This window comes from Argopecten irradians, chromosome 4 (assembly GCF_041381155.1).
Source record: "Argopecten irradians isolate NY chromosome 4, Ai_NY, whole genome shotgun sequence".
In the NCBI taxonomy this organism is placed as follows: Eukaryota; Metazoa; Mollusca; class Bivalvia; order Pectinida; family Pectinidae; genus Argopecten; species Argopecten irradians.
In genome coordinates, this window is record NC_091137.1 from 16,384,198 (window position 1) to 16,408,039 (window position 23,842).

At 34.0% G+C, this 23,842-nt stretch overlaps 1 protein-coding gene across 6 annotated transcripts in view; it reads right to left on the minus strand.

Moving 5' to 3' along the window:
* Nucleotides 1-18,866, minus strand: part of LOC138320763 (formin-binding protein 1-like) — a 52,141-nt gene extending 33,275 nt beyond the window's left edge. For 5 of the 6 annotated variants that reach the window (XM_069263957.1, XM_069263961.1, XM_069263958.1 and 2 more), the window contains exons 1-10: nt 18,728-18,866; nt 12,119-12,234; nt 11,491-11,541; nt 10,898-11,045; nt 8,338-8,400; nt 7,793-7,897; nt 5,900-5,929; nt 2,857-2,985; nt 2,309-2,455; nt 1,087-1,293 (exon numbers count right to left, since the gene is read on the minus strand). In XM_069263957.1, the coding sequence (XP_069120058.1) occupies nt 1,087-1,293; nt 2,309-2,455; nt 2,857-2,985; nt 5,900-5,929; nt 7,793-7,897; nt 8,338-8,400; nt 10,898-11,045; nt 11,491-11,541; nt 12,119-12,234; nt 18,728-18,751 (1,020 nt within the window). In that variant the 5' untranslated portion in view covers nt 18,752-18,866. The remainder of the gene's footprint in view (nt 1-1,086; nt 1,294-2,308; nt 2,456-2,856; nt 2,986-5,899; nt 5,930-7,792; nt 7,898-8,337; nt 8,401-10,897; nt 11,046-11,490; nt 11,542-12,118; nt 12,235-18,727) is intronic. The other variant, XM_069263959.1, reaches the window with a different exon arrangement.
* Nucleotides 18,867-23,842: the final 4,976 nt, after the last annotated feature.

The window sequence follows — 23,842 nt, forward strand, 5'->3', positions numbered from 1 at the left end:
ATTGTAAAACTCATAGTTTTTACATATCTTCTGACAGCCGACATACAGCTGTATGACATGATAAGATATGGTCATGATGTGGTGAATTTGTTTCTGTGTCACATATTTGCTGCAGAGATAGTTCATTCAACTGATGATGTTGGGAGGTTTACTCTCCAGTTTACAAATAGTTATCACTCAGAACTCAGTCCTTCACATGTACTAACTTGTTCAGTGCTGGAAGTTTTACATTAATTAGGCAATAAATAACACTTTGAAATTATAATCAAAGTTGAACAAAGAAATACAGTTGTGTATGGACAATCCGATAAATTCTTTATAGCAGCGCAAAAAAGTTTTCATTCCTATTTCAAGCAGGAAAATAAAATGTACATATTAACACTTAAGTGACAACAAGGAAGATGACTGAAGCTACATGATAAAAACAACATGGGGATGTATGTATCATACCAACAACAGCAACCAGGGTACAGAACAATACCAAGTAACTTTGATGATGTGCACATGATCAGACTTTGTCAGTGGGGTTAATCCCGACCAGAACTCCACAAAACTAGCAGTGATTTTTAATCCCAGACTTAGTATATGATTGTTGTGATGAATCAACAACTTCTAATAATGTTATCTAAATACTTTCATTCATGAAACAAAAAATGTAGTGTTTAATAATGAAATGTTTTCTCTAATGGTATTATTTATTTGAATTAACAGATGAAGAAGCATGAATGTGTACTTCCGTTAAATATTCTGACAAAATGAAGGATCTACTCTCTACATTTCAAGACAACACTAGTTAGATATCTGAAGCAACAAGTACACATTATAATCACTATCCACTGCATCACTCTACAAAGCCAGCAATTCATATTCACATTTAAACAATTCTAAATCTGACTTTTTAATATTAAAATAAGAATCTGTCAAGTTTTGATCATCAAAGTGTTTCAAGAGTCTGTTATATATTTCTGGTTTTGAATAACAGACAACAAGGAAAATGATAATTATCTGGTAAATACAAAATGATAACTATCCAGTAAATACAAAATGAAAAGACATTATTACTGTCTAATAACTGTATAATTTTACCTTTGAGCCGCTGAATAGATTCATGATGCCAACCCGCTTCTGTTTGGTTTTGCTTCGTCCAGAGATGGTGTTTGACCTAGTGGTGCCGATAGGTGTGCTATGATTACTGTTAGACTCCGGGAACGGACTACTGCTCAGATCATCAAACGGAATGTCGTCAGGCATTGAGAAGCCAGACTTGTATTTATCCACCACAAGTTTGGAGTCCTGTCAAACACAAAAGGTTGGAATTCATATTAAATGAACAATGAAATGATCCAACAAGAATCTTTAACATTTTCTGTTATGAAAATAGGACCTGTAACATTCAGGTATATATATGTTACCCTGGTGATACATCTAATCCACTGGGGGGTCACGACCTCTGATCTACTAATCTAACACTAAAACGAGCCCAATAGAAGACATCTCCAGCCAAAATGTATAATGCAGCAATTATCTACCAGTGTTACATACCTATTTACTATTTACTTGTACACCATCAGCTAGTTACCTGTACTCAAACAGGTAGTGGTATTTACCTGTATACCATTAACTAGTTACCTGTACTCAAACAGGTAGTGGTATTTACCGGTATACCATTAACTAGTTAACTGTACTCAAACGGATAGCAGTATTTACCTGTATACCATTAACTAGTTACCTGTAATCAAACAGATAGCAGTATTTACCTGTATACCATTAACTAGTTACCTGTACTCAAACAGGTAGTGGTATTTACCTGTATACCACTAACTAGTTACCTGTACTCAAACAGGTAGTGGTATTTACCTGTATACCATTAACTAGTTACCTGTACTCAAACAGGTAGTGGTATTTACCTGTATACCATTAACTAGTTACCTGTACTCAAACAGGTAGTGGTATTTACCTGTATACCACTAACTAGTTACCTGTACTCAAACAGGTAGTGGTATTTACCTGTATACCATTAACTAGTTACCTGTACTCAAACAGGTAGTGGTATTTACCTGTATACCATTAACTAGTTACCTGTACTCAAACAGGTAGTGGTATTTACCTGTATACCATTAACTAGTTACCTGTACTCAAACAGGTAGTGGTATTTACCTGTGTTCCATTAACTAGTTACCTGTACTCAAACAGGTAGTCGTATTTACCTGTACATTATTTGAAAGGCCTGTACCTGTACACAACTAGAGCTTTTCTTTAGGTAATATGTACAGTGATCATACATTTTAGTGATGTAGCACCATCTTACCTGTTTAGGATCTATTGAGGCAGCAGCCTTTTCCATGCCGTCTATACAGGTGTTGATGATCGGTACCACATTACGCTCTATGTTTGCACACTGCTTGAAGAATTCTTTCTGTCGATTTATCCGATTTTCATCCATCGTTTGCAGTTGCTGTTCATTAAGCAGAACAAATCTTTAATTATAACATGCATTAATTATTAGTATAACCAAATGCCCAGAAAGTAGCCAGAGTATTTCAAAAATAATTTTAGGTTGCTATTCACGTGCCAATCGCTAATTTCCCACAGTTCATAACAGAACAGAGTTCTGACATTCATCTACCCAAAGCCTATATAAAAGACAATATAACGACAGAATAATTCAGACTAACAGCATTTTTGTGTTATTGAATCATTCAGCCCACAACTCTGTTCAAATATTTTTTTCTGCCTACACTATAAATATCTAGAGAGAATGTTACCAAGCCTTTAAAAATACATATAAGGCTTGTGTGCGGCCATGTTGTATTGTGAGACGGTCTTGTTATCGTGTGAGACGGACATGATACTTACCTGAAAGACTTGAGGCATCAGTACAGTAAAGTGGTCACGTTGTTGTGTGTTTGTCTGTTGGAGTTGTGAAGCGTAATCATTTTTACATTTCTCACATTGTTGCCCTTTTAACATCATTTGGTTCCGATGCTGCAAATAAAATGAGGAATTAATAAAAAATACAAGATTTGGGGTATATTTTGAAACAAAGTGTAATCATAATCAAAACAAATTCTTAAATGATAAGCTTAAGTCTCCAAACAGTAGAGGATTTTTCTTTTCTTTGTCATATTTCTAAGGAATTGAGAAATGAATATTGCCAGGATTAGTGGTTGAAGACTCTGAAAATACAGTTACATTCATCTGCTCTTTATATGGTTTTACAAAACAGTCACTGTCATCATACAAATTACTACTAGTTAAGAGAAGTGTGACCAAATAGACTGGTATATCATTTAATCATTCACATGTTTTTTTCAGTAATTTTAAGAAATAATGTACAGAACTAATATAGTAATACTAGTATTCATATACAATGCATACCTAAATGACTAGTAATTATATCTTTGATAGAAATATGTATAGCATTTGCAAAGTTTCTTACTATTGCAGCTACATGTATAAGAAATACAAAATGAATTAATACTTCGAGAGATATAAACAGTATGACACATGTCTTTATGGCTATTCAAACAAGTCAAACAAAAGGGCTCAGCAAGTTTACACCACAAGGCTATGTATACAAAGTTCCAATAAAGAGACTAAATACTAGTTAGTAGGCTGCTGTATGTAAGCTCTGGTAACAGCAGACATTCCCTTAAATTTAGTCATACTTTCTTTGCTGTCTACAAATTCATCTCAAGCTCTGTGAAAATGTTTCAAAACCACTGGCTTCTTTAAAAGACAGATTGCATTTTGCCAACAAATCTGTATCTTAAACAATTATTGTCAGTTAGGCCAAATTAAATGTTAGTTTCCATGGCAGCTTTCTCATTTCAGATTTGTAACATGAGTTTACCAAGAACATAGAACAGATTTTGTTTTACAGCAAGCACCCAATTTCCAGTATATAGTTACACCCATAGGCCAGACAAAGTATATTGCTTGTAATGACATTTGCAGTGATACACTGTGTATAGTAATCAGGCCTACTGCAAGTGGGAATACAGTCAAACCTGTCTTAACGACCTCCTGTATTCAGCGACTACCTGTCTTATGCGACCTTCATTATTCCTCCCAATGATATTTACTACAATGTATATAAATGACCTGTATTCAACGACCACCTGCCTAATGCGACTAACGACCATAAAAATTCACACCATAACGTGTTCATAACCTGTCTCAAGCGACTATTTTGAAATTGTAACCGGAAGTTTATGAATGAAATCTCGCACGATTTCGTGTGATTTTGTTGTGAACAGTGTTTAAGTCAATCAGACACTTGATACAATGCATTGGGCCAAGCGTAGTCAACAAGAGTTTAACTGCATTGAGCAAGTGTATGTCTCTGCAGAGATCGATTAGGTGATGTTTTACGACAGAATGATGATTATAAGATCGCTATTGTATCCTATATTATATGAAATATATGCGTATAAACTTGATTGCCAATTTTTCATTGAAAACACAGGAAACTGATTTTATAGAATTCCGGGAAATAACCTGTTTGCCAACATATGTGTCACACGTGTGCAATTTTAGCAGTCATTCATAACATCGTTTTAACACAGTCTACATACATTTATTAAACGTACATAATATTTAAATAATAAAAATAAATTGTGTATCATTATTTCATATGTTTTGATAATTATATAACTTTTTTCTTGATAACGATCCCGCAGAAATCTGAAGCCAAATCGAGTCTGGCATTTGTTGTCATTGTAAACAGCTACGCTTCAGTCGACTGGTTTTCCGTGAATTAAAGCATTTTGAGATTGCTCATGCCACTGGTACGTAATCATATTGATCTTTATCATATTTCCAGTTGATATCATTTCTTATAGACACTTTTACCTAGATTATTCTGATGTATAACTTTGATACATCGGCGAGTAAAACATTCCATTTTCACATGTAAATCATGACGTAATTATGCGTCCCGATGGAGTATTTTACGATTAACCATGCATCTGGTACGTAATTATTTTCGTTATTGACCCTGTCTAAAGCGACCACCTGTCTTGTGCAACCTTATTTTGAACTTCAATTGGAAGGTCACTTAAAACTGGTTTGACTGTACAAAATCACCAACTAACAAATGCTGACTCCTACAAAGCCTCTCAAAGCATTCTCAGTAGATAACATATACATGGGTTTGGATGTTTCCAGAAACTATAACATCTCTCTAGTTACTTCAGTTCTTGTTTTGTTAGGATTGTCTGTGGACATGTCAGATTTGACATAATGCTTCCTGTTTATCAATTTCTGACTCAATCGGATAGATATAAAACAAAGTACAAAACGGTAACCTCTGTATATTTTAATACAGTCTGGAACATCATATCGAAGAAATTGTTGTTCCTACGCTAGATACACAAAATTAAATGGCATGCCTCTGACTACTACATAATAGTTTTAATAGATCCCTAATATATGACTGCTAATATTTTGAACCACAGTCACGTCACAGTATACCCTACTAGTAAATACATGTATATTCCTTTATTCTGAGATGTTAAGACTGGAGAGTAATGATGAAGGTAGACGGTAGAGATGGGTATATTTAGACTGATATTATATATATGCTCAGTGGTATTATGAAGCTTATATGTAAAGGCACTGAAAAAGCTGTGTACAGTGCCCTCCAACAGGTCAACTCAACCATATCTACAGGTGATGTATTGTCTGTCTTGTGTCTACACACTGCTTCATTTGTTGTATCAGACATTCTCTTTTTTACTGACATCAACCAAGTATTGTTTTACTATCATAAAGTTTTCGAAGCTATAGAATGGCTCTCTAGTAAATTAAGATCTTGTTCCAGATATCCACCTATATTATCTAATATTGAAGTTTAGACCGAGTTGCCTGTCTCATATAAACACAAAGTTTTACATACCGTCTCAAGATACTGTTTATATTTCGCTTGCTGAAAATCAAAGTCTCACATCTTTAAAATTACTGCCTATCTTCTACTGCATGATACTTTACAGATAAACAAAGACACCAATAAATCAGATCTATAATTATACACATTTCAAATCTGTGATTACATACTGCAGTTATCAGCCAATGTTTGTTGTTCTGGACTGTTTCTTTCTATGTTTGGTTTTTGAGAGAGCATACAGAAACAAAAGCATATTAAGCTTTTGTTTGTAAAACGAAACAAATCATACCAAATTCCTACAGGAGTTTTTATGCTTCACCCCTATTATTTTTGTCTATGACAGAAAATAAGAGTTCAGTTCAATGTTAATATGCGCTGATGATGCATGAAAGTGTTTCAAACTAGAGCTGAAACGATTCATCGCGATACACATTGAATCGTGATATTTGTATGTCGATACGATTTTACGATACAGCCTTGCCGTTTCGGTTCGATACGATGCAGTCTTTAGACTCACACTTGAAGCAATAAATCTGTATCAAGATTATCAGACACTGGGATCAGACCCAAAAGAGGTGTAAACACTCTCTGACCATCTCCGCGCCTGTTTTGATTAACAGTCTAAGCTAGGGATGTAACGAGTATCCGAGTACTCAAGTATTCACGAATTATTGAGAAAAATCGGATACGAATATTCGTTACTCCTAATATTTGTGGATCGAGATCTTTCAAAAGCAAAAAATAATACCGTCTTTAATGCTGTCATAGCTCAAAAATGTAAAGAAATGTACACTAAAGTCTGAATATCATCGATGTTTTCACTTTGAAGTAAACCGGAAGTACACAAGAGCTGCGTGAAGTAAAGCTAGCTAGTCTGAGCCTATTAAGCCTGGTAGTGAGCTAGTGTCACTACTCACGTGTGTCTGTTGCAGAAGTCGACCAGCTGGACACGGCCGATTTGGAAACAAGCTACTAATATTTAAAGCCCTTACAATAAATGTAATGACTACAGCTAGTAAGAATCACATCAATAGCAAACACTTTTCACATTTGTTAATGATTTACTCACGTTTTAAGTGTTAAATAGGCCTACATTGTCTGATAGAAGTCATAAAATTTGCAATTGTAATGGCCGCCATTTTGGCATTTGGTAATTGTAATAAAGGAGTCGGATAGGTATAACAATTCTGGATTTAAATTGAATTTTATTAATGTTATATGGCTTACTACTCAAATGTCAATAAATTTTACTAGTATAAAAACATTTTGTATTGAAACTTTATGAACACAAAGAATTTTTTTCTCTTAAACATAATTCAATGTAATAATTTAATTGGTAGGTCAAAAGATATTTATTAGTATTTTATGCATATAGCTAGTTGTTTTGAGAAAATGCTCACAATAAAATGATAATTATCTATAATTTTGAACCCTGTTCAACCAATTTAAAGAGATACTTGAATATACTATTTAAATCTCTGATTTAAATAAGTATATTATTGCTTTAGAAATATTTCAAGGATACAAATATATGAACTTATTATTTTTTTTGTTACAGTTAGATGGCTTCATATACTTATCTGTCTTTTATTCATTTATTTATTTTATTTTTTTTACCTTTTTTAAATGACTAGAGAAATTTTTGTTTGTTTACATCAAACATAAAAAAATTCTCTTTTAGGTATAATTTATTAATGCTTTAGTTGTACATTTTAAAATCCAGATGTAAAAAAATGTTGAAAACGCAAGATGGCACAAAACAGAATTATTGTACCGAAAATAATCGAATCGAGAGGCATGTATCGTGATACGTATCGTATCGGTGTACAGGTGTATCGTTGCAGCCCTATTTCAAACCTCCTTGGATCATACTTGCTCATTCCTTTATGCAGTTTCTGTACTCACCTTTTCCACCTCGGCACGAGATAAATTAATATCGGCGTCCGCCTTGCGGTAGGCTTCCAGGGCCTTTTCTGATTCTTTAAAGGATTTTTCATACTGTCGTCTACTCTATAAACAAAACACAACTCACATACAATATAGCATTCACATTTATAAAGTAAAATTGAGCATTAATGTTCGGTCTCTTTGACAACTATTACTCAACAAAATATTTTTGGAGGGTCTTAGTAAAACAAACCACAGTCGAAGTGTAGAGAATACGAAAGTTTAGGTGATGAAATACATGCTTGAGTTTAACTTAATATTCTATACTTAAGGTAACGAGTTTCATATACTTGACCTTTAATATTATTAATTAATTCATGATAAAGGATTAAACAGGTTTATTTTCATTAATATTGAAGACTTTACCAAGCACTAAAACATTATCTTATAACTTATGATCACATCGAATTGTGTTCCATCTGAGGTAATCATTTGATATGATGACAAACTGTTTCTGTCTCTTTAAGTCAGTTTTCACACTTTTTCCTGTAAAATGTCCAAACCTTTTCTAGCTGTGCCTTTGATACTTTCAACTGGTCCTGTACTTTGGATCCATCTAATAAATACTGTGGATAGAGAGAGAAAAATCAAATTAAGTCTATGTCAGTGTTCTCCCCAGGCCCTTTCCGCGTAACGGTCCTGTTACGTGGAAATTTTGAGCCGTTGCACGGAAATATCATCCGTAGCGCACTTTCAGCCTCCCGTTGCACATCAATAAATCAGACCCCCATTTTCTCTAAGTAGGTCTACTGAATATAAACCTCATAATAAATCCCTCCTGCTACCTGACAAGTAGTACTCTTATAAATTTACGATGTCTGTCATGCCGCTATGCCATGTGGTTGGGTCCATTTTTACGACCGTGACAGTGTTGATTACTTGTGATCCGCAGGGGTGCCCTGCCATATTGTACTGTTAAATTGCATTGATAAGTAAACACAAGAGGTGTGACTACTCCCTAACCAAGACCTCACTTGTTCTATTTAGCAGTCTGGGGATATAGGTCAGCTAGAGAGAGGAGAAATCACTGATCAAATCACTTTCAATCATGTGAGCTACGCAACGTAACAGAAGTAGGCAGCACATCGGCAGTTTAGGAAACAAACTGACACCTTTTCAACAGATGTTTTGATTATAGCTAGTGAGCATCATCCCAAAAACAAACACTGCTTGCAATTGTAAATGATTTACTCACGTTTTTAATGTCAAAATAGGCATATACCGCTGAAAGATGCCACAAACTTTGCAACCGAAATGGCCGCCATTTTGGTGTTAGGTAATTGTAATAATGGAGCCAGATCGATGGGTATAAGAAATCCGGATTTGAAAAAAATTCCAAAATTTGTAATTTGTAAATTTTAAGCATAATTGGATGATAAGAAACATGTCATAAAATTGTACAGATATGTGTTAGAAAAGACTTAAATTTTTATGCAGTGTTTTATCAATATTTTTTTTTAATCTAGATCTCAATGTTACATTTACGGTGCCATACAGTAACTACACAAATAGTGATGGAATTGGGGGCATAATCCCGTAATTATCTAGAACTGTGAAACACATTAAAATAATCTTAATTTAAAAATTTATATAATTTTTAAATGCAATAAATCTGAATTCAGTAAATGTGACAGTGAGATAAAATGTTAATATTTTTTGTTATTTTAATTTTTATTATAACACTAGGCCATTAAAATTAAATTGCGGCACAAAAAAAAAATTCGCGCTGTGCCGCGCAGTTTGCAACGGGAAAAAATTACCATTGCGCAGTGAAAAAATCCTGGGGAGAACACTGTATGTGTGTTTTGCTATCTTTTAAACCTTTGTTTAACTATTTCTATTAAATTTGCATGTTTATAAATCTATTTGTTTTTGGGTGGTTTTTTTTTTGAGAATGAAATCAAAACTTTTACACATTAAAAACAAGAGCTGTTGGAGAACAGCAAAGCTCGCCTATTCAGAAGAAGTTGATGTTCAAGTATTTACTATTTAAACATGGAAATATGACAAATTAACAGACTCAAAAAAAACCTAAAGGGCCAGAAATTGGTTACATTATCACGTTCTTCATCCATACACATTAGGAAAATAAAATCATAAACATTTATGATGACTTAAGCTTAAACAATTGACGAAACAGAAACTTGCTCAAAAACTTTAACGTGAAATGGGACGCCAACGCTGACGCCAGGGTGACAACATTAGCTCCCCCTATTCTTCGAATAGGCGAGCTAAAAATAGAAAGCGTTTCTTTAGTTTTTACATTATCAATACAGTGGAACCTGTCTAATCTGACACCATGGAGGAGTGACTATTTTGGTCAGATTAGACAATATGTCAGATTAGACATGTCTCATTGTAGATTAATCAGTACAAGAATCAAATATGTCAGTCTCTACAGAGAATTTGCCTACCCTATACCATGTCACAGTGTGTATTGATGCTACTTGAAAATAGACAAATATTGTTTTGATGTGTAATTGTAAATGAAACATGGAAATGGAATAATAAATGTTTAATAGTTTTTAGATTTAATTGAAGACTCAAATAGGTAAAAGGATATCTTTCGCATTAGATATCGAGTATCCTGTAAGTTTAAGCTATCACATTTAAAACAATTTCGGTGATAACCAGATGATATGCCCAGCCAATACTGGCACTGAGTGAAATTGGATCTGACAACAAACAGTACACATGTACAGCACAGCTGATAAAGGCCTATAGAGCACCATTCATACCGACAGATCAACTCTTCATATACAGTACTAGTGGGCCCTTGATAATCCGATCACTTGTGTCCCCATCCCAATCTGTCAGGATTGCAACAGAAATGTTGGATTCTATTTTCTTATAAATGTCAATAATCAAATCTGTTCCCCAATATTCAAATTTGATATTTAGAGTTCAGAGTATGAGTTTTCAGGACAATCAACTTCTGTCTGTTTGAAATTTGGTTTATATATGGATTTGTTAAAAACTACCTTTAATGGGGTTTTATCACCTGCGACTGACTCTGATACCAAGAGATAAGCTATTCCTATCTAGTACGGTACTGATGTGTACCTTTTTACGGTCAGCTTTAAGTTCAGCCACAAGAGACTGGAGCTCTTTGATGACGGAGCTCTGTGTGTTTTCAGCGATGACTTCATGTTGTCCGGCCAGGTCATGGAGTTCTTTGATCATGTCCAGGAATCCATTAGCCCATGTGTACCTGCGTAACAGATAACCCCTATTAGTGTGTCCTAAATCTAATGACTGTAATATAAATATATAATAACAAAAGTCAGATTATCCCCAGAGTACATAAAGCTGTGAATATAATATTCGGCACTTTTCTATATCAGTTCTCTAGCAGCCAATATCTTTTGAAATATTTGTGGAATTTCTATATTTTTTTTCTCATGATCTCTTTTCATAAGATTTATGATGTTTCTGAAATGTATGTATAAACAGGCTGTTTTACTCTATGTAAGTTTAGTTTTGTATATAAATTTAGGGGGTCAATAATCTTTGTGTTTTGAGGATTGATTAAAAACAAGAGAGTACAGGAGTGCTCCTTACACAGCTGTTACTGATACTCTGTTTGTATATATAGAGCTTCTACAGCTACATTTGTTTATAATCTAACACACTCATCATGAATCATATACACTTACTGGTATTCTTCTTCATCCTTCTTCCTTGGTTGATAATTCTTGACTAATTTTCTGCAAGAATATATGTTATTTAAAGCTGATACACACATTGTTCATAAAATGTATATTTGTAACAGTGGGATGTATTAAATGACAATTACATTTGTTTGTTACACAATACCACTATCATATTATGATGAATAGCACTGAGTTCATCACCAGCATGTTCTGTGTACTAGGTTTATCTTTTTTTTCAATTATTATTACCAGTACATGAAAAGAATATATTTCACAATTTATTAAACATTTGATAAGATCATCACATTTTTGCATTCCAGGTACATCATTTTATATACAGTAATAAATTCAAAGTTTAGTTGCTGAACTACATTATTTCTATATTGTTTACTATTTTTGGTGGTGGTAGGATTTTCTGGCAATTTGATTTACCTTTTAGATCTGCATTTCATAATTGTTCAGACAAGAAAAAAAATTAAATTCAATTATTTTTTTCTGTGAATTAAACTTCAATTTACTTAGCCCATTAATGCAACTTAAAATGCTTTTGAATTGAAACAATTGTATATACATGTTGTTATCAATCTACATGATGATGTATATGTGGTGAATGTCTAAAGGGAAAACTTACTTGAGTTTATTAGCGTATTCAAATTCTATAGAACATCTCTCTTTAAGAAAATGTTGATACTTCTCACAAAAGTCAATGCCCTTCTGTGTGTGTTCTGCTACGGTGTCATATTGATCCTGAAAAACATGAACAACAACATTAGAATATCACAATCAATATAGTTACGGACACTCAGAGTTACATCATACACACAGAGTTACATCATACACTCAAGAGTTACATTATACACTCAGTGTTACACCATACACTCAGTGCTACATCATACACTCAGAGTTACATCATACACTCAGTGTTACACCATACACTCAGAGTTACATCATACACTCAGAGTTACACCATACACTCAGAGTTACATCATACACTCAGAGTTACATCATACACTCAGAGTTACATCATACACTCAGAGTTACATCATACACTCAGTGTTACACCATACACTCAGAGTTACATCATACACTCAGAGTTACATCATACACTCAGAGTTACATCATACACTCAGAGTTACACCATACACTCAGAGTTACATCATACACTCAGAGTTACATCATACACTCAGAGTTACATCATACACTCAGTGTTACACCATACACTCAGAGTTACATCATACACTCAGAGTTACATCATACACTCAGAGTTACATCATACACTCAGAGTTACATCATACACTCAGTGTTACATCAAACACTCAGAGTTACATCATACACTCAGAGTTACATCATACATTCAGAGTTACATCATACACTCAGAGTTACATCATACACTCAGAGTTACATCATACACTCAGAGTTACATCATACACTCAGAGTTACATCATACACTCAGAGTTACATCAAACACTCCCATCATACACTCAGAGTTACATCATACACTCAGAGTTACATCATACACTCAGCGTTACATCATACACTCAGAGTTACATAATACACTCAGAGTTACATCATACACACAGAGTTACATCATAGTATAGGCAAGTAGTGGGGACTATAAATGTCATTTATTAAATGATGCACCAAAGTCTATATCTACGTCTTGTTTCAACTAAACATCTTTTACGATTGATGTAAATAAATTACCATATATACCATTACCATGTTGCATATGATAATCAACAAAGCCTGATTTAATTATTACTACAAATCAGTTACAGAGAATGCGGATAGAGTTCCAAATTGATAACCCAAGGCTTTGTTGTCTGATTTTTGTAATTTTCTATAATTATGCACTATAGTTATATATGCAGAACAGTTTGACTGACATTGCTATCTGACAAGATGATGTATACATTACTGTAATATCTATAAACAACAATTCCTACACCATTAGTGGTTATGTAACCCTGGTCAATACTAGCCGCAATATATCGCTCGGCTAGAGAGAACTTCTCTTTAGCTAGATCGGTTGAGCGTCAAACTAGTAATCCAGAGGTCCCGAGTTCGATCCCTAGCAGAGGCAGGTATTAAATATATTGTAAATCCTGCACCCTGTTACATTGGCGCCCATGTAGGGACTCGGGAATGATACTTCACGATACCTGCGAAGGAATCGTTGTGACCCCTGGAAACTCGCGGACGAGTTCATTCCTGGAGGGGGAGTATGTAACCCTGGTCAATACTAGCCGCAATATATCGCTCGGCTAGAGAGAACTTCTCTTTAGCTAGATCGGTTGAGCGTCAGACTAGTAATCCAGAGGTCCCGAGTTCGATCCCTAGCAGAGGCAGGTATTAAATATATTGTAAATCCTGCACCCTGTTACAGTTATAAGAAATAATTTTAAAAGTCGAATGGCGCAATAATCTTTATACTTTTCCCTTTTGAAATGTGCATAAAGGACAAAAGTAAGATTTAAAGGCACCAATTACATTTTAAAAGTATGTTCATTAAAACACTTATCACTGTATAAGTATATATATATCATTCATACATATGATCCCTGAATGTTCTGAGTACAAACTCTGTGTACTTGTATAACCCTCAATCTTTGTTTTACACATGGTATACAAAATGACAAGTGTTGCCTGAACTGTCTCAGTGCTAGCTCAGACTTTGTCTTCAGTCTAGCATACATATGTATGACCCCTACTTTGTTTCTCGCCAATAGAGCTATGACAAATATGTAACTCCTTCAAGTTTTTCCTTACACCCAATGCCAGTAATTAGTGAGCTGATATGCCTTTCTTGTGACAAGTGACGACACAACATCTGGACTGAATTATGACAGTCAAACTGAAACTGCTCCCTCAATGTTAGAATTAATGGATGCAAGATTTTAGGTGTGGTTTTTATAGAAATTTACAGAAGCTAATGTAGATTTTCAAATACACCAAGTGGGTACACACCAAGGAATCAGTCGACCTATTGGTAATATCAAGCACCAGCTACATTGGCATACATAGGATTCTAGATAAGGAACCAGACTTAAAGAGTTATTTAGTCTAGATTTCCTCTGCCAGTGAAAATGTGATACACATATACACATCTGTAGTATTTACTGCGAATATATTTGTCTAAAATATGTTCGCTAATTTTGAATATATTTGTCTAAAATATGCTTGCTAATTTTGAGTAAATGTAAGACAGAAATGCCTTTAAACAATCTGAATAAGCAGAGTATCATTATTAGAATTAGAGTTCATGACCATATCCTAGTCAAAGCACCTAATACATATACAGTACTATAATTAATTAATTACTAATAGAGAACTATCTATTGGATGGATAATGTACACAAATCTATGTACCTTATTCAAGTTATTGGATTTGTAACTGAGAAGAACAAACAAGATTATATTATGACTCGGGACCTAATTCTCAGAAATCCATAATAAGATAGCCAATTTTGTAAGATTTCTTCAGGCGACTCTGAAACACTCATTTCCAATTTTGATGAGCATGCATCAATACAGACATAAAGTGGTCATTGATTGATTGTCATTTTTTTTTGTGATTTCAAAATGAAAAGCATTACCATAAATCCAAGACTTGTCTAACAAAGTACCAAAAACATGTCACTAGGATGATAAAAATATATATCAAATATATAACAGCAGACAGATGTCTTCACGCTCTAGAAGTATACCCAATTTACTCTTTCGAGACAAATTTAATCATGCCATAATGGTGACCGTCTTCTGAAGGCATTCATTTTCAGATCCAATGTACAATTTCCTTTTTTCCAAAATGTGATTTTACTCATGAAAGTAAAATGGAATATGGAGGATGGAAAAGGCTATCGTTTATCTACAGACTGTATACAGAGAGTATATCTTCAGCTACTGAACTTTATCAAAACAGCTGTGGAGCATCTACATTGTACATAGTCTGGGATCTGTTACAAAATTCCTGTCTAAAGCGGGGGACTATCTGTGATATCACAGCTGTACAGATTTAACTAACACCTGTCCTTACTGGGCCCTGCATAACATAAACATAGGATAATGATCGCAATCTGGTAACAAGCTTGTGGAATTTTTTTAACCTGCTGTATGTCATATTTAATCATTGTAAAACAATATATACATGCATGGTAAAAAGAATCTGAGCTACACAAGTCTTAATTACATAGATGATATACATAATAATATATTGATGATTAAAACAATAAGTCAACAGAAACTGAGGAGAAGAATTCACTTTAATCTTTTTTCCCCAATTACTTTATCAAGTAATGTAATATGTAGAGAAAAAATGTCTCAAAAGTACCGGTAGACAAAATACTGGTATTGAAATATCAAGATTCTCTAACAAAAAAGGAAATGTTAACGTTATAAACATTAATTTATGTTTTGTCAATTTCAAAATTTAGAACTAATCAATTAACCAAATATGCCCATTAGACATAAAATTTAAATCTAAATTAATTTTTCTTTTAATCAATGGAGATACTGCAAAATAAAACTTTCTAAGAAATTAAAAGGTCAAGCAAATGCATAAAGCTTTAGGGTCAACATGAAAATGGTTGTTGACCTTGACAATGTATAGCAATAACTGGGTAAACATGATTGTAAAAATGTCTCTCTGTGTAAGTATAAAATATGTCAAGACCTCCTTCAACAACCAAGTGTATGCCAATATTATATATGGTAAGTAGAGAGAACTATTCTTATTCAGTGATCAGTGTTCCTTGAAAAGATCAGATTTATAATGACACAGTCTTAAAGTGAATTTCTAATGGAAATCCCCTTTGACTTGTTGTGATTTCACAAGTCTATTCATGACAGACTGTAGCAGTACATACTACTAGTCTAATGCACACAATATCATTGATTTGTCTGTCTAACCACACACACTTCCTGATGGAAACATGATGAGGACATATACTTTCCTGTTGTAATACAAATGTATCATAATTACTTTACTTCCGCTCATGCATATGGATATTATTATGTTCAACTCATGTTTTACTGTCATATATATGGGAAACATATTTATAGATATTTATTAAAATATGGACAACAATATAAATATGAATAATGGAAGCGCCAAACTCTTGAAGCAGAGTGATAATTACAATGATATCACAGTCAAGGAAGGCAGAGATCTAGAAGTAATATCCATTTACCTTTATCTTACATACATAGCAGAGCAGACTAAGATGGTTTTCAATAAATCTAGACTAAGTGCTAGCTACCGAATAAAATTATTACCAGAGTAAATTGCCCATTAAAACTTTCATGGGGATAATTATAATTGAAAAGTAATCAAATGTACCGTAATTATATTACAGGGAATTCAATATCTCGAAACAACATCAATTTTTATATAAATTTTGAGACATTATAATCACCGGAAGAAAGGATTATATTAATCAACAGTACTTTACCCACATTGTTACGGTATCTTGAAACCCCAGTATTACACTGTAAAATTTCACTGTAATTGATAACGGGCATCCAGTAGGATCAAAATCTCAGGAGTCAGTGACCCTTGACTCTATTATTAATTATTATTACCCTTGAGAAATTTAAACTAACAAACAATCATAATTGCATGATTACAACTGCCCTATGCCTGACATCAACAGTATGCTCCTGGTATAATGATTGAGATTCTGAATTCTGAATTAAAATTTAGGGGAGGGGGCGGCATTGGTCATGAGATAATACCTGGGCTGATGTATGAGAGATATGTCAATCAACCGATGGGACATCTTAATTTCTTAAATGCACATAATATATGAAAATAGTTTTAGAATATAATCTAGATCTAGACTTTGTATAAAGAATAACTATACAATACATGTATACACTTATTATATAATTAAAATCTTAGAAAAGTACCTGGTATACAAATTTGCTAACATTTTGGCGATATAACAGGATTTACAAAATACAGACCTGTCCCAATCACATTTGGTCATACCCATCATGCATATAACCCACTTCATTTAGTAACTTTGCAAGATTGATACAAATGTGTGAATACCGTTTATTTTAAAGAAATGACTGAATAATTGGTTGTATTCTCTTTATCTGCTAACAATAAAATATTAAAGAATATTATCTATGAAATAAATATCAAATTATTATTCCTCATCTGAATATAAAACAGGATATTATTACACATTTGTAATATTAATTTATCATTTGGTATGTGACACATGAGTGTCTGTACATGTGTTTTGTAAGTAGCAACAAGTACGTACAGTACCATTCAATTAGTAGGCAAACAATAAAGTTTTCTTCATTGGTCGAGTGTTTTTTTTCACATATTTCATTTTGATGAGGTATGTTAGGCCCATCTGATAACAATGAAATTGGTATCACATTCAATAGCAAAGAAATTGCTATCGGCTATAAAGGTTAAATGATTTTGTAAGGTTAAAGAAGAAAATGACTTGATAAAAATTATTCGTTGCATTATTATATGCAGTTTGAAAACTAGAACATAGGCAAAATAATTTTAATATCAAAAGAAAGATCAGAATGTTTTCTTTTCTTCAACAATTAATAAGGTGAACTTTCTTTGTTATTCAATACTGAATAGCAAACCACAACAAATCAAAGATGAAAAAGCTGTTTTGAATGAAATGGGCAAAATGTCATTGTTTCCATACTTATGACATGGTACTGTACAAGCATACTGACTGCAGACTTTAGACTCACTCTTAGAGTGACATAATTTGTCATAAACAGGGCATTTTTATTTGTCAAACTATTGGAAATGACTTCCTCGTTGCGATTTCAGCATAATAATGTTATTACAACAATAGAAAAGATAACCAGAAGACTGAAACCACGCTAGGCTAATACTGAAATGTACCGTATACCCTGTCATAATCGGTTATCACTGGACACAGGAAGTACCCCGGTCAGAAGAAAACCCAAACCAGACATGCACTGACCAGATGACATTGGATCTGTAATTCATGAGGTTATTTTCTTTGCTATATTGTATCTTATAATGCATATAAACGTCAATTGATGTCGCTATGTTAAGCCATGTGTATATTTTAAGTATGTGTAAGATATCGTCCCGAAAGAACACGGTCGTCACCAGACATCGGAAGTTGACAACTTGACCGAAGAAAAACTATCGCTTCCTCATTCAATGTAAACATACTCATTTTTCGCAAACGCTTTACATAATACCATTATTTGTAGAAGGACTTACCCATAACTCGCTTCCCCAATTCATTGTTGCATTTATAAGCCAATTGGCTGTAAGGAACACGAATAGTCTAAGTAATCTTCATTGATATCACACCCTGCACTGAATCTATTTTCCAATATGGCTGTCGTCTGAGTCACGCTCAAATAACGTTTGGAACGAGATCTCGGAGAGAAAGCAAACCCACCCACTTCGATCAATCTGCAATGTTGCTCTCATCTGTACTAAATTCTATATATCATAAAAGCGAAACAACACTTCGAAGCGTTTTCGCAATTATTACTCATTTGCAACATTAATGTTTTCAATGATTCCCGACAAAGTACACCATTGCCATAGCATGGTACGCATTTGTTTTGCAGCGGACAATGTGATAAGTTTTTTATTGCATAGTTAGCTTTACTGTTCATTTCTTAATTTAGTAGTGTCATTAAGGGCACGTTAAAGGTATGTATATTTTAAAAGTATACATACAACTTATCTTGAAAGGTATTGTGTTTGTTAATAATTCAAATATCTCGATATATGCATCAAATATACAATTTGCTCCAAACGCTTGTTTATATGTGTATGCTAACAGAATTTTTATAAACACCTGGCACCAAGTAAATAGTAACTAAAAGTTTGGACAATATACAAACTTATGGAAGTGCTAATTATAAGCTTTTAATAGAAAATTCACTAACATTTTTTTCATACTGATTCATTCATTTTCTAAATTCACCCAGGGTTTTCAACAAGGGGATAGATTTACATTAATTAGTGTCCCTGGAAGGTACTTGTTTCTATTTTCCTGTGTTGAGAAATGTGTTTATTTCTTTTTTTTTTCATTGCAAATTATTTGAAATCTCTGGTAAAAACTAAAATTCACCAAGATATCCATAAAGAATGAATGATAGTGTATGCATAAATAGCATACTGAAAACTATCTCACCGTTTGTCAGATGAAAGAATAACCGAGGAACTTAGAACTTATACCTGTTACCTGTCGTCGATATTATAATCAGATAGGCCAATTAGAATCTAAAAGAAATTATTCTTAAAACAATTTCCAAAATCACCAATTTCTTACATACCTCTTTCAGGTCAAAGATTAGGATAATATTTATGCATGTACCATTGTAGTTTCCATCTTATTCCATATCATATTGCAAGGTGCAGGGGTAAGATGACAATTCTATTAGTATTTATTTCCCGCGGATCCTCACGAGTGAGACATATGACCAGATTATTTGGTAGTCCGACCACAGGAGTTTGACGTTCTGCCAATGAAATATAGTATAAATATATGTATATACATGTACATACTATATATTATTGACAGAACGTCAAACCCCTGTGGTCCGACCAAGGATTTATACAAAGAAAGGATTTATTAATCCTCGGTCCGATCAATAATGCTGTAAATTACCAGGAATGAGAATAAACATATATATATATACGACAGCTACACACCGACAGATACATCTTAACACTTTCTTCGTAATGGTATGATTATACCACCAATGGATTCTATTTTGTGTGACGTTTATATTTGATTTCGCTATTCTAGTTATGCCAGTGTCTATAATGCCACCTCGTCTCGATTTTACTTACACGTATCCACTGAAAATATTTAAAATCATAGCAAAATCTGCGTGTGTGTATTTCTGTTTTTATTTATTTATTTTATTTATTTGTTTATTTATTATTGCTTTGCTTTGTACATTATTATCAAATGATATTTATAATTACCGCATTCAGTTAAAGATGCTCCACCGCCGACAAAGCATAAATGATATTCACCAGTTGAACAATAATTGGTGTTTAATCATGAATATATATATGTCTAATTAATACAGAAAAAAAAATAATATGAAATAATTCATTTCACCTTTGGTGCATGCGCAATCAGTACTTCCTTCCATATAGGATATAGTGACACGGAATTTTAATTAATTAAATTTCATATTTTTAACTATTATAACTATTTAAAGTAAAATCAGATGCTCAAAACTTTTCAATGGTGGTAATGGTGTTAAGTAATTAAGTAACTTTTGTAACTGAAGAAAAATACTAAATCGTCTGCTCCTGTTTTGATAGTGAAAAAATACCATTTGTCAGCGATGGAGCATCTTTAAATATTTGTATATTGACAGTTTGTAGGGGATTCGGACAGAGCTCTTGACCATCGCATTAATATTCTTACAGTCCTAGAGACGGATAGTATGCAGTACTGTACTTTCAGTTCAAACGAGGCGATCTATACAATGTAATTAAATCTGCGATATGTATTTAGAGCTATCCAGCTGTATCAAATAAAGGGCGTAATGGAGCGGAGAACCTCTCGCGACAACGTTGGAGACTCGCGACGATATCGGAGAGGGAATTTATTGTCGCGGAAGCAAATGGCACCGTTCTATGTTCAGTTACTGTGATGATGATCCACACGAATAAATCTGCTCCTCGCACAAGATTCAGTTATTTCTATCAGTATATATCTTTGGGCATAGGCTAAAGCTATGGTTGTTCTCGTCAATTATAAACATTGTAACTCAAAATGGTTATTGTAGTTATATGGTTCGAAAAGACCACACAGATTATGGTCAAAGTGTTTTTAGTTTGAAAATAATAGTCACATAATCAAAAAAATTAGTATATAGTACAAAATGTATAAAAGCGTTTTATTATTGTGGCAATTTGTTTGTCGTAACACTGTCAAGACCAAAGGTTATTTCAGACCTTTAAACATTTGATATTACATATATTATGGTCGTCAATTTGTGGACAATTTGTGGCTTCTATTACTTCAAACGTACACATCTTAATGGTAAAAATATTTTCTCGCCAGATTTTGCGGTAAAATAGGATTGCGCTATTTGTTTTACTGTGTATCGTTTAGTATTTAATTCATAGTACAATGAAGAGGGCAATTTTTACCGATTTTATTTATCTATACCCTAAAACTTCTAACAATGCATGGTCTTTGGGCACTCAGGTGGGTCCATAATTGTATAACCTGTAACTAATTCTCATATCCCTGTGATTAAAATCAGTTTTGCGCTATTTGATTTCGCCAAAACAAGTATATGTATATTATACTATATCCGAGAGTTACCGGTAGAAGACCGATGTTTTGTCGGTTTGATGCCTTTTGCCCTTAGGCCTATATATAAAGTTGATCGAAGGGGTTGCAGAACCACCAGAGCTGTTCAGTTCAGTAAGAGGTAACAGGGGGCCGACTCAATGAAAATGGATGTTGTCATACATTTTTTTGTACTAGGTGGATGGACTGATAAGTATGACAGTCATGTGATTTTTCCCCAAAATACGAGATTTGAAAAATTATTAAAAAAATCGGAATATATCATGATTTTAAAAAATTTTCAAATCTCATATCTCATATCTTCTGAAAAAAATCACATCACTGTCATATATACTCATCACTCCATTCACCAAATACAAACAATGTATGGCAACATCCATTTTCATAGAGTCGACTCCCTGTGTAAGAGGTAACAAAAACATTCCCGAGGTTCAGGAAAGACAGGATCTACTAGTACCCTGACTCAATATGGTGTATCCTACAGGGTGCATGGTATACATTTGTAAAGTCTTAGGAGAATAGAGGACGTTTGTTGGAGCACTGGAAAGAGTAGATGGGATACTAGTTTTTCAAAGGTAAATACAAATCCGAAAATGTTAGAACCATCACTTGGCTGAATGTATTGAGGGGTGTTTGTGCTTGGCTTCTTCTTGGAAAGGCGATTGTCTAAGTGTATCCCCAGTGTATCTGGGCGTTAGGAACATGTGTACCAGCGGTCATTCCCGATACTTTCACTATTGTGATACCCACCCTGAAAATGTCAATATTATTTCATAGCAAAATTCACAGGGGGCCAACTCAATGAAAATGGATGTTGTCATACATTTTTTTTTTATTTGGTGGATGGACTGATGAGTATATATGACAGTCATGTGATTTTTTAAAAAAAAATACGAGATTTGGAAAATTATTAAAAAATCGGGATATTTACTATAAAACAGATCTCTGTTTTATAGTAAATATCCCGATTTTTTAATAATTTTTCAAATCCCACATTTTCCGAAAAAAATTCACATGACTGTCATATATACTCATCAGTCCATCCACCAAACACAAAAAATGTATGACAATATCCATTTTCATTGAGTTGGCCCCCTGTGGATATCACGGCAGTGAAAGTACATATGTGTAACCTCTAGAGTATAGAGGATGCAGGGGTAAATAACAGCTAAACAACCAGGCATGGAAGCCGGATATCGTACTTACCTATAGAGTTTGCGTGATGTAGCGATGTACCCAGTCAGCAAGGTTGACCAGTTGTACGAATACAACATGCATCCGATTCGTAATTATATTCATCGTTAATATATTTCCAATGTATATTACCTGGTATATCTTTTGACGCCATTTCACGATTATTTTGATGTGAGACTACGCTTTCACATGTGAATTAGGACTTTTTTTTTATTCAAAACATCATCTGCCTGTAGTTTTTGTCCACGTATAAGTCGCACTGGAATATAGGCCACATTCCAGGGGGAATAGTAGAAGATTATACTCCGGAAAATACGGTATTTGAAAACTGATTGGCGTACAACTGCTTCATGCTGGAGCAGAAGGAGGAGCAAGGAAACGTGCTTTGATAACCAGACACTTTTCACAAAGTCACAACAGACAGATGGACATAAATCGGTGCCTTTTAGACACAAGTCTACCTATAGTTAATTAAAAGTGATAAAGAATTTGTAGGAGGATCTACGTAAATCAGAATCTGACCAGCACTGGAGTCATCCACTGTATCCAAGGTACCCTGACCAGTACTGGAGTCATCCACTGTATCCAAGGTACCCTGACCAGTACTAGAGTCATCCACTGTATCCAAGGTACCCTGACCAGCACTGGAGTCATCCACTGTATCCAAGGTACCCTGACCAGCACTGGAGTCATCCACTGTATCCAAGGTACCCTGACCAGCACTGGAGTCATCCACTGTATCCAAGGTACTCTGACCAGCACTGGAGTCATCCACTGTATCCAAGGTACCCTGACCAGCACTGGAGTCATCCACTGTATCCATGGTACCCTGACAAGCA